The 12,575-nt window shown below is 41.2% G+C and overlaps 1 protein-coding gene across 1 annotated transcript; it reads left to right on the forward strand.

Annotated features, from left to right (window-relative positions):
* Positions 1-7,994: 7,994 nt before the first annotated feature.
* OR5AK7 (olfactory receptor family 5 subfamily AK member 7) lies at positions 7,995-8,945 on the forward strand. The gene has a single exon (NM_001390644.1). The coding sequence runs from the start codon at positions 7,995-7,997 to the stop codon at positions 8,943-8,945; it is 951 nt and encodes a 316-aa protein (NP_001377573.1).
* Positions 8,946-12,575: the final 3,630 nt, after the last annotated feature.

Genomic DNA, 12,575 nt, shown 5'->3' on the forward strand with positions numbered 1-12,575 from the left:
GGTTGCATAACCCAACATACACTCAGAGCTGGTTGTAAGGACTGGGAGATTTTTCCAGGAATTTCAGTAAATCTTTATCCAATTACAAGCCGACCACTAAAGTAACAGAGCAGAGACACTGCAATGAGCATACATGAAAAGGAATATAATTTTTACAGGATTCATTCAGAAAAGTCATGAAACACAAACATTAACAACAACAAACAGCACCAGTAACAAATGCTAGAGAGAAAGAATAATCTGATTTCCAGGGTTGTTATATGTCATCATTACAAAATAATTATCCTGTAATTATTTGTAGTAATAATAATCTCCTCAGAATGAGGAGAGAAGCACTGCTTGTGGAAGGTTAACCCTCCTCCAATTCCAGGAATAATGGAAAGCATTTTGCTGATGTTATGGCAAGAAGGGCCCCACTTGGGAATGGGTGCCATCTGGCCAAGAAGACGCTGCTCAGTGTCTGCACACTGGGCAGGGGTTACGTTACACCAGTCTTCCCACAATTCAGTTCAGTTCAGTTCAGTTCAGTCGCTCAGTCGTGTCCAACTCTTTGCGATCCCATGAACCGCAGCACTCAAGGCCTCCCTGTCCATCACCAACTCCCGGAGTCCACCTGGGAGTTGGTGATGTCCGTTGAGTCAGTGATGGACTCATGTCCATGATGAAACTCATGTCCACTGAGTCAGTGATGCTATCCAACCATCTCATCCCCTGTCATCCCTACTCCTCCTGCCCTCAATCTTTCCCAGCATCAGGGTCTTTTCCAATGAGTCAGCTCTTCACATCACGTGGCCAAAGTACTGGAGTTTCAGCTTTAGCATCAGTCCTTCCAATAAATATTCAGGACTAATTTCCTTTAGGATGGACTGATTGGATCTCCTTGCAGTCCAAGGGACCCTCAAGAGTCTTCTCCAACACCACAGTTCTAAAGCATCAATTCTTTGGCACTCAGCTTTCTTTATAGCCCAACTCTCACATCCATACATGACTACTGGAAAACCATAGCCTTGACTAGACAGACCTTGGTTGACAAAGTAATCTCTGAAAAATTATTGCAGTTGCTTTTCTGACCAGGGAAGAGAGGGAGGGGACAGGATTCCTCACTTGGTAAAACAGAACTGAGACACAGGGATGAGACCCACCACTAAGCAGCCCCAAGAAATACAATTGGGGTTTGATAAAAAGGCAGAACATTTCAGCTTCCCTGGGCACCCAAGTTTTAATCAGAGCCCATGAGCAGTTTCTAGGACTGTGAGGCTCTTGCCCACACAGGCTGTGTCTGCCCTGCGAGATTCTCACTGGACCTCCCAGAGTTGGCACAATAATCCCCCATCTCCTGGACCACTTGGCAGTTCTTCCTACCCACTGGGCAGTCTAAACTCCTCTCTGTCCAAAAAGCACACCCATCTGATTCCCACCTCCAAGTCCCCTTAAGTTGTCCCATTTGCTTTCCCACCCTTCCCACGTGCTCCGCACACACCTCACTCTTACAGGAAATCCTCCTGGATTGCCCCCTGCTCTTCCAGTTGGTGATGGACAGGGAGGCCTGGTGTGCTGTGGTTCATGGGCTCACAAAGAGCTGGACACGACTGAGAGACTGAATTGAACTGACTTCCTGTTCACAGTATTTGCCACTCAATGTTGGTCTTGAAAGTTAGTTTCATTTCCATGGCCTCAAACTGTAAATTGTCTGAAGGCAAGGGTTTAAAGACTAGCTAATGAGCATTAAGAGCTTTGCAAGCTTGATTTTATTTAAACCTTCACAACCCTTCTGAAGTAGGCACTTTCATTGTCCTCATTTTACAAGTGAGGAAGTTAAGACTCAGGACGTAAATAACACACCCAAGATCACAGAGCTAGTGGCAGAATCAGACAAAGACCCATTGGAAAAGACCCTGATGCTGGGAAAGATTGAAGGCAAAAGGAGAAGAGGGCAACAGAGGATGAGATGGTTGGATGGCATCACCGATTCAGAGGACATGGACTTCAGTGAGTTCTGGGAGATGGTGAGGGACAGGGAGGCCTGGCATGTGGCACTCTATGGGGTCACAAAGAGTCAGACATGACTCCGCAACTGAACAACAACAGTATTAAATAGTTAATATTGAGAAATAAATATTTGAAGATTTTACAAGGAAGAGTTCTTGACTCCAAACATCATCGTAAAATCAAAAATTTTTAACAGGGCAACATATATAAACAGATAACTCACAGAAAAGGAGATACTAATCTTTCTTGGACATTGAAAAAGTTGCTCAGTCTGGTTTGTAGTGGAAAACTGCAAACAAAACTAAATTCTACTGTTCTCTACGTATCGCAGTGACAAAGTTTAATAACATTTCTTAGTATTTTGTTAGAGAAGATATACAGAAATAGTCACTTTAGATTTGCTAGATGTGATTTAAATGGACAGAACCTTGTTCTGAAGGACACTTGGGCAATACCTATCAACATTTATAGTGTTCATGCCCTTTGACTTGGAGGTTCTTCTCCTAAATATCTTTCAATCCTAGAGATATAGTTCACACTTATGCACACTAATATATGTATTGTATGTTTTTTAGAGAAGATTGGAAACCATCTAAATATCTACTAATAGGGAAGAGAGTTTGGTTAAACATATTAAGCAATGCAGCTGTCCCATGAAATACTATACAACAGGGTAAGAGTGAGATTTCCCTTTCCATATAGATCACCCAGAAATATTATGTGAACTGCAGGCCACTGAAAAATGTGAGTGATACACTCATTTGTACAGCTGAGGAATAAAGAATATAATATTGATATGTTTGCAAATGCAATGCAAGGCTAATCTGGAACAATAAAGAAGTAGGGACAGTGATGTTCTCCAGGGAGGGAAACTAGAGATTGGGAATCAAGGGATAGAGGGGAGTGGTGTCTTATGCTATGCACTTTGGTACATCTGCATTTTTAACCATGTGAATGGCTTATTATACACCTCACCACCACCACCACCACCACCCCAAAAAAAGGAAGGCAAGGAGACAGGTGGGAGAAAGGAAGAAAGGAAAGGAAACAAGGGAGGGGGGAGAAGGAAGACAAGGAGGAAGGGAAAACCAGTGAGGGAAAAAGGAAGGGAGGTATGATAATTTGTCAACAATGGGGCTTCCCTCGTAAGTCAGTGGGTAAAGAATCTGCCTGCAGTGCAGGAGACCCAGGTTCGATCCCTGGGTTGGGAAGATCCCCTGGAGAAGGAAATGACAACCCACTCCATTATCCTTGCCTGGAAAATCCCATGGAGAGAAGAGCCTGGTGGACTGCAGTCCATGGGGTCGCAAAGAGCCAGGCACGACTGAGCAACTAACACTCAGGGCTCTTAACAAAGAAACCAAATCCCAAAAGGCAGTAACACAAAATCATATTTTCTCCCCTCGGGAAATATGAACTTTTATCCATCAGAGAATAACTAATGAATGTTGTTGCTGTTGTTGTTGTTTCAATTGTGTCACAGCTCTGGAAGCTCAGGTTCTCAAGGGACCCAGTAGAGATCCCTCAGGCCCCAGCTATAAGCTCCCAGATTGAAGGAAACCACATGGAGAGATGTGGTGAGCAGTCAGTCTCCACCAGTTGCAGAAAGAGAATGTGGAAGCAGCATCGGTGTAAGTAAAACAAAGTAATCCCATTTTCAACATCAGCCATGTATCATCCTAGTGTGTGCAGAAAGTGGCAGAATTAAAGGGGCCAGAACTTCACTGTGCTCTACCCCAGGACCAGGAGGACTTCCCTCACTTCCACTGATGTAATGGAAGTGGACTGGAAGAACTCAGTTGGACTGAGCATTGCCAGGGAAAGCATACAAATGAACAAATAATTGAATGATACATATATATTCTTCCGGAGCTGGAAAAAAATGTATATTCTCTTTTAGGTGGAGTGTTTGGTAAATATCTATTACATTCAGTTGGTTAATTGGGGTCATTATTGAGTTTTTCTGTATCCTTGTTGCTTTCTGACTAGTTTTATCAAGCATTGGGAGAAAAATGTTGAAGTACCCAACTATAATTATGTGCCTGTCTATTTCTCCCTCCGTTTCTACCAGTTTTCACGTCATATATATGGTAGCTCTCTTGTTTGGAGCCCATACCCTTAGGATGGCTTCCTTGGTGGCTTGTGGTGTACAGAATCCACCCACAATGCAGGAGGCAAAGGTTCAACCCCAGGGTCTGGAATATCTCCTGGAAAATAAAGTGGCAATATTCAGTCCAGTATTCTTGCCTGGGAAATCTCATGAACAGAGGAGTCTGGTAGTCTATAGTCCATGGGGTTGCAAAAGAGTTGGACATGTCTTAGCAACTAAAGAACAACAAAACCCTTAGGATTGCTATTTCGTCTTGGTAGGTTACCATTTATCATTACATGATGTCTCTCACTGTCCTTGGTAGCTTTCTATGCCACAAAGTCTCCTTTATCTGCTATTAACACATGAAGATTAGCCAGTCTGTCATTTGTCTGATGTTTGCACAAGTATACAATTTTTCTTTTCCTTAAAACATACATATGTCATTTCATTTGAAGTAGGTTTGGGGACACAGCATTTAATTGTGTTATGCGTTTCCATCCACCCTGACAAATTATTTCTTTAACTTCATGTTTAAATAGTAAACCTTGTAACAACAAAAAAGAAAGCAAAGAGCACAAATATGGTTAAATACAATTTACTTTACATTGAGGTTTCTAAATTATGTTTGACAATAGAAGCAAAAAGTTTAACACTGACTAATATTGTTCTCAGTGTACTCCACATTTTGCTCAAACTGGTAAAATGTAACTGCAGCTGTGTGTACATACAATAGAACCTCTAGAGTGGCCACTAAAAAAGTTATGCAGTGATATGTGATTAAAAAAAAAAAACTATAGATAAGTCAAAATAGAATTCTCAAAAAAGCTCAAGTGGCCCAGAGATATGGAAATTAACAAAACCAGAAATGAAAAAGACAGAAAATGAAATATAAAATGCCAGACTTCAGCATTAGCTAATCAGTAAACCCATAACATGTAAACAGTCACTTTATTTATAAAACAACGTTATGAATTTCCCCTTTTAAAATGAAAGCAAAGTGCTGAGTTTACAAGTTTAAGTGAGATTTTCTCTCATTCGATGCAACAACCATGGATAAATTAAAGAGTTTTGTTTCCTAACTGAAACTTATATTTTCAGTGCTTGCTGTGTATTCTTCCTGACCTTTTTTCCCTGAAGAAATAAAGAGAATGAAAGCATGAGAGAAAGTTTGATTTTTAAAAGGTTATAAACTCTACCTATTACTCTACATTTTACTTTTCTCACTTGATAATATAAAGGGACAATTTTATGAGTGTATATTTATCTCACCCTTTTAGGACTGAGTACTGATCCATCATATGAATCTGATGTGAGCTAGTTAACCTGATTTCCAAATTTTCGCTCTTGTAAATGATGGTTCAGTGGAGATCATTAACTTCTAAGTAGTTCTGGGATTACCCTTGTTGCAGAGGAACTGAGGCTGAAGGGGGATATATCCTTTTTCTCTATTAATTGGTAGGATAAAAATTCAAGTTCAAATCTGTCAGTTTCCTTCCCACAGCCCAAAGCTGAACATAAACGAATCCTCAGAAGCACTGAGATCCAGCAGAGGTTAAGCACATCCAATTGCTCAAACAGTTGGCCTTTCTTCATAGCAATCATTTGATTAGCAAAGACCTTCATCATAAATGAAGCAAAAAATTTCATGCTGAGACAACTCAAACTTAGCATACACATTCTATAAAATCTCTTGCTTTGTCAGCACATGTGTCTCCTCAGACAATTCATTTCCGAGTGTTAGACAAGAGCCCAGTTTCAGGCCCTGGAAGAGGTCCGCCTTCCTGCAACAAATGGCGACTCTGGCGGGGACTCTTTTTCGCTGAGACTGACATCCTGACCACTCGGGGTACTCAGGGGCCAGCTTGCCTGCCAATGGACCAGACCCAGTGGCCGCAACTGGGACCCTTTTGTCCCTGGCCTCCTCCTGACACAGACAACTGGCCAGAGTGCCCCGACGGGTAAGGAACAAGAGACTTTATTGACTTATCTCTCCTTCCCTCTCTCTTTCCTCTCCTTAACGCTTCCTATCCTTCCCCATTTTTCTAGTCCCACAGTCCTGGACGCAGGAATCTGGTCGACGGGCCCTCAGGCTGAGCTGAGAATTAGAGACTGATCACCCCTTGGCAGAGAACTCAAATTCTGGTTCTGGTCTGGTCTGATTTCTGGTAGGGCCGAGTTCCAGTCCTCCCTTCTCTGGAGGCACAGGGGAAAGTCCCATAACGCCTGGATATCTGTAGGTGGCCGGAGACATATGTAAGGCCACCCCTTTCGCCCCCCTCTCCCGCCTCCTCCCCCTTCTTCTTTCAACCTGGCTTCCTTTCCTCCCTTTGAAATCTTTGATGTTAGTACTTGGATCTGAAGTTCTGTGTCTGTAGGAGAGACTATATTCTTGTTTTTAAGGGCTTCCCTGTTGGCGCAGAGGTTAAAGCATCTGCCTGCAATGTGGGAGACCTGGGTTCAATCCCTGGGTCAGGAAGATCCCCTGGAGAAGGAAATGGCAACTCACTCCAGTATTCTTGCCTGGAGAACCCCATGGACAGAGGAGCTTGGTGGTCTACAGTCCACGGGTCGCAAAGAGTCGGACACGACTGAGCGACTTCACTTTCACTTTCTGTGTCAGATGAGAATGGTGGGACTTCGACTAGTTTCATTAGCTCTTGAAAAAGCGTCTTACTAATGTCATATCTATACTTCACTTGAATTCAGAGTGATGAAAGTCAAGTTGTTATAGTAAATGAAATAGTAATTATCCTATCAAGATTCTAGATTAAGTGGACCCTTGCTCTATTCTAGCTTCCTCTAATAGATACTTGTATCTATGGTTGGATGCTTCTTTAAAAGGGCTGCATTTCATCTATTTCACACCAGATTAACCTGAGGGAGGAGCTTGCACTAACTTATCTATTCTCCGCCTACTCTAAACAGTGAATTGAAGAGAATAGTTTCTTGTCCTTACAACAAAGTTATCCCACTGAGCTGACTTCTCAAAAGATTTCAGCAAACATACATGGGAGCTTCAGAGGAGCTCATGTCAGTAAGAGGCTTAGTCTGTAACATTCCTAACACTAAAGAAAGTGAAGTTGCTCAGTCATGTCTGACTCTTTGCGACCCCATGGACTGTAGCCTGCCAGGCTCCTCCATCCATGGAGTGGATTGCCATTTCCTTCTCCAGGAGATCTTCCCGACCCCAGGATTGAACCCAGGTCTCCCTCATTGTAGGCAGATGCTTTACCATCTGAGCCACCATGGAAGCCCCTAACACTAAACACATCCTTACTAGCCACCTCAAGTATGGAGGTATATAGATGACTTAGAGTTATTTACATGAGACTCCTTTACCCTGATATATATATGAAATGAGAGGACTGTCTGGCTTGTGAAGAATATCATATATAGGGAAGTGCATGGTAAGAATAGTGGTACAGATTTTCTGAGCCTCAAACATACATGGTCATGAATAAATCTCAAAAATTTCTTTGTCTAATTAAGATTCTACTAATTTTGAGATCTAAAACTAGGTTTAAATGATAAATGGCTGAGGAAAACTATAGGTTGCTTAAAATGTATGTAATTATGTTTGACTATTGCTTTACGAAACTTTAGATATCTGAAATGTATGTTAATCTATGTTTCCTAGAATCACAGATTTTAGAAGTGAAACTTCGTCTGTGAAAACTTCTTTGTTTCAAAACTGAATCCAAGGCTTACATGTTACTTTTATGTGGTGGTTTCTTATCAAGAAAATAGAAAGAAATATTTGGAAAGAAATAAACCTTGTTATGAGTGATTGCCATAAAAATCTATTTTTTACAAAGTGACATGAAGAGTTAAGACCTTTTACTACTCAACAAATCACAAAGATTTCTTGTCTGTTCTTGGTCCTCATCTTGGTCCTTTCTAGACTTTTTTACTCATGACAGAAGGAAATAGCACTGAAGTGACTGAATTCTTTCTACTGGGATTTGGTGCACAATATAAGTATCAGTATTTCCTCTTCACTGGATTTCTGGTCATCTATGTGACCTCCATGGTGGGTAATATTGGAATGATCCTACTCATCAAGACAGATTCCAGACTCCAAACACCAATGTACTTTTTCCTACAACATTTAGCTTTTGTAGATATCTGTTATACTTCTGCTATCACTCCCAAGATGCTGCAAAACTTCACAGTAGGAAGCAAATTAATATCATTCAAGGGCTGTGTCATGCAGTTATTGATTTATGCAACATTTGCGACCAGTGACTGTTACCTCCTTGCTACTATGGCGGTGGACCGTTATGTGGCCATCTGTAACCCGCTTCACTATCCCACAGTCATGTCCCGAAGAGTCTGCATCCCATTGGTAGCTGGTTCATACATCATGGGCTTCATAAATGCATCTGTGCACACAGGTTTTACATTTTCACTGGCCTTTTGCAAGGGTAATACTATCAATCACTTTTTCTGCGATGTCCCTCCAATTCTTGCCCTTTCATGCTCCAACATTGACATCAACATCATGCTACTTGCTGTCTTTGTGGGATTTAACTTAATATTTACCGAGTTGGTTATCATCTTTTCCTATGGAAATATCATCACTACCATCCTAAAGATGTCCTCTACTACAGGGAGGAAAAAAGCCTTCTCCACCTGTGCCTCCCACCTGGCTGCAGTCACCATTTTCTATGGAACCCTCTCTTACATGTACTTACAACCTCATTCTAATAATTCCCAGGAGAATATGAAAGTGGCCTCCATGTTTTATGGCATTGTGATTCCCATGTTAAACCCCCTCATCTACAGTTTGAGAAATAAGGACGTTAAAGAATCTCTAAAAGTCATATGGAAAAAAAAAATTCTTCTAGGTTGGACCAAATTGTAAAATTCAGCACATCAAGTCATCCAGTAGAGATGTTTAAACACTATTTGGTATTTTGAAATATAGAAAATGCTCACATCTTAAACTAATGCTTCTTTCTTCAACAGATAATTTCTTTGAGTGAAAGTAATATAGTAACTGGAGAAGGAAATGGCCACCCATTCCATTATTCTTGCTTGGAGAATTCCATGGACAGAGGAGCCTGGCAGGCTACATACAGTCCATGGGGTCACAAAGAGTTGACCATGACTGAGCGACTGAGCACACAACATAGTAACATCTCATCTCATCTCTACTTTTCCCTTGGACTTAGTTTGAGAAACATGTTCCACACTACCCATGTAAAGGGACTTTATTGAGATTATTTAACATATAAGTATGTATAGACATCACAAAGTATATAGTTATTTCAGATATATTCTTAAAGATTAGAAAACCCCAATTTTGTATATAATCAATATTAAAATTGAGGTTCATGGTTTTCAATTCATTTAAACAAGTTCCCTAAATTGTCTACAAAGAGGATCCTCATATGTTTGGTTTCAATTATTGCATAAACCTGAAATGTAAAATAAATGTACTGCTTTATAAAGGAACATGATAAATGCCCACCAAACCAAACAAAAGAGGAAGAGAGAGGGAGTACACCTGAAAAAGAATTCAGAATAAGAATAGTAAAAATGATTGGAAAATCTTGAAAACAAAATGGATTACAGATAAATAAACTGGAGACAAGGATTGAGAAGATGCAAGAAAGGTTTAACAAGGACCCAGAATAAATAAAAAAGAGTTGATACATAATGAATAATGCAATAACTAAGATCAAAAGCACTCTGGAGGGAACCAACAGTAGAATAACAGAGGCAGAAGACAGGATAAGTGAGGTGGAAGATAGAATGGTAGAAATAAATGAAGCAGAGAGGGGAAAAAGGAAAAAGAATTAAAATAAATGAGGACAACCTCAGAGACCTCTGGGACAATGTTAAACGCCCCAACATTCAAATCACAGGAGTCCCAGAAGAAGAAGACAAAAAGAAAGGCCATGAGAAAATCCTTGAGGAGATAATAGTTGAAAACTTCCCTAAAATGGGGAAGGAAATAGACACCCAAGTCCAAGAAAACTAGAGAGTCCCAAATAGAATAAACCAAGGCAAGGGAGGAGCTAAGATGGCAGAGGAGTAGGACGGGGAGAACACTTTCTCCCCCACAAATTCATCAAAAGAACATTTAAACGCCAGGTGAATTCCACAAAACAACTTCTAAATGCCGGCAGAGGCCATCAGGCACCCAGAAAAGCAACCCAACTCTTCGAAAGGAGGTAGGAAAAATATAAAAGACAAAAAAGAGACAAAAGAGGGAGGGACAGAGTTCCATCCCAGGAAGGGAGTCTTAAAAAGAAAGAAGTTTCCAAACACCAGGAAACCTTCTCACTGCTGAATCTGTGCCTAGCTTTGGAAGCACAGAGGGCAACATAACAGGGAGGAAAAATAAATAAACAATTAAAAACCGCAGATTACGAGCCCTATGGTAACTCCCCCAGCAGAGAAGCAGTGCAGACGCCTGCACATGCCACTAGCAAGCAGGGGCTGGGCAGGGAGGCGCAGCGTGGGCTGCATTGCTTAGAGTAAGGATCTGGCCTGAATACCCGGAGTGCTATCTGAGCGAAATAATTTGGGCTAGCAAACCAGACTGTGGGATGTCTACCATGCGAAAGCCAGCCCTAACCTAAGACACCGCCAGGCCCACGCACGGAACAGAGGACTGAACAGAGATAGCCGGCTAGAGACCATCCCCCTCCGGTGACAGGCAGCCAGAGCTGGAAGGGGGCAATCGCAGCCCCAGAGAGACATTATCTATAAAACTGTAAGCAGGCTTCTTTGCTAACTAAAACTTCTTGGGTGACTGGACGGTCAACATCTGCCTGAGAAGGTGCGCCAGTCATACACCTAGATAACTGAGCGGCAGGGAGGTGATAAGTTGCAGCAGTCACGCTCACCAAACACCTCATCACCTGAGATGCTTGGACCTGGGAAGGGCACAAAACGCAGGCCCAACCAAGTCTGTGCCCCTGAGGACTACCCGAGTGCCTGAACCTGAGAGGCTTGGACCTGGGAGGTACAAGCAGCCCAGGGCCGGACACAGATGGTTCCTGGCGGAGCAGCCTAGAGCCTGAGCAGTGTGGGCAGGGAGGCTACATGCGCCGTGAGCAGGGCAGGCCCAGTGTGGCTGAGGCACTGTGAGCACACACCAGTGTTATTTGTTTGCATCATCCCTCCCTCCCCACAGCATGACTGAACAAGTGAGCCTAAAAAAACAAAAAGTGTCCTCCACCGTCCCCTTTGTGTCAGGGCGGAAACCAGACACTGAAGAGACCAGCAAACAGAAGAATCTATAACAGAGGGAACCGCCTTGGAAGCTACAGGCAATAGATTAAAACCCTGTGGTTAATACCGACTACATAGGAAGGGGCCTATAGATCTTGAGAAATATAAGTCAGATTAAGGAACTAGCCGAAAATGAACTGAACCCACAATACCCACAACAAAACTAGAGAAAGTCCTAGATATATTTTTACTATTTTTATGATCATTCTTTCTTTCTGTCTTTCTTTTAAATTTTTTAAAGAATTTTAAGTCCTCTATTATTCCTTTAATTTTCAATTTTATAACCTACTATTACTTAGCAAAAAAAAAAAAGACCCTATTTTTTTTTAAAGCAAACTTCATATATATATTTTTTATAATTTTTTTGACTTTTTTTCTTCTTTTCTTTAACATTGCATTTTTGAAATTCCAAACTCTACTCTAGATATTTAATTTTAACTTTTTGGTATTTGTTATCAATTTTGTACCTATATTTTTTTTATATAATTTTTGTGAGTTTTTTTTTTTTTTTTCTCTTTCTTTCTCTTCTTTTTTTTAACATTGTATTTTTGAAATTCCAAACTCTACTCTAGATTTTTAACTTTTGCTTTTTGGTATTTGTTATCAATTTTGTACCTATATTTTCTTTATAATTTTTGCGACTTTGTTTGTTGTTTGTTTTTTCTCTCTTTCTTTTCCTTCTTCTTTTCTTTAACATTGTATTTTTGAAATTCCAAACTCTACTCTAGATTTTTAATTTCTGCTTTTATGTATTTGTTACCAATTTTGTACCTTTAAGAATCCAGTCTTCAGTACTCATTTTTCACTAGGGAGTGAGATTACTGGCTTGACTGCTCTCTCTCCCTTTGGACTCTCCTTTTTCTCCACCAGGTCGCCTGTGTCTCCTCCCTAAACCCTCTCTATTCTACCCAACTCTGTGAATTTCTGTGTGTTCCAGATGGTGGAGAACACTTAGGGAACTGATTACTGGCTAGATCTGTCTCCCTCCTTTTCATTCCCCCCTTTTATCCTCCTGGCCACCTCTGTCTCCTTCCTCCTTCTTCTCTTCTCTGTATAACTCTGTGAACATCTCTGAGTGGTCCAGTTGCGGAGTGCACATAAGGAAGTGAGTACTGGCTAGCCCATTCTCTCCTCTATTGATTCCACCTTATCTCATTCGGGTCACCTCTAACTCCCTCCTCCCTCTTCTCTTCTCCATGTAATGCTGTGAACCTCCCTGGGTGACCCTCACGGTGGAGAAACTTTTCAT

The sequence above is a fragment of the Bos taurus genome, chromosome 15, assembly GCF_002263795.3.
Source record: "Bos taurus isolate L1 Dominette 01449 registration number 42190680 breed Hereford chromosome 15, ARS-UCD2.0, whole genome shotgun sequence".
Classification (NCBI taxonomy): domain Eukaryota; kingdom Metazoa; phylum Chordata; class Mammalia; order Artiodactyla; family Bovidae; genus Bos; species Bos taurus.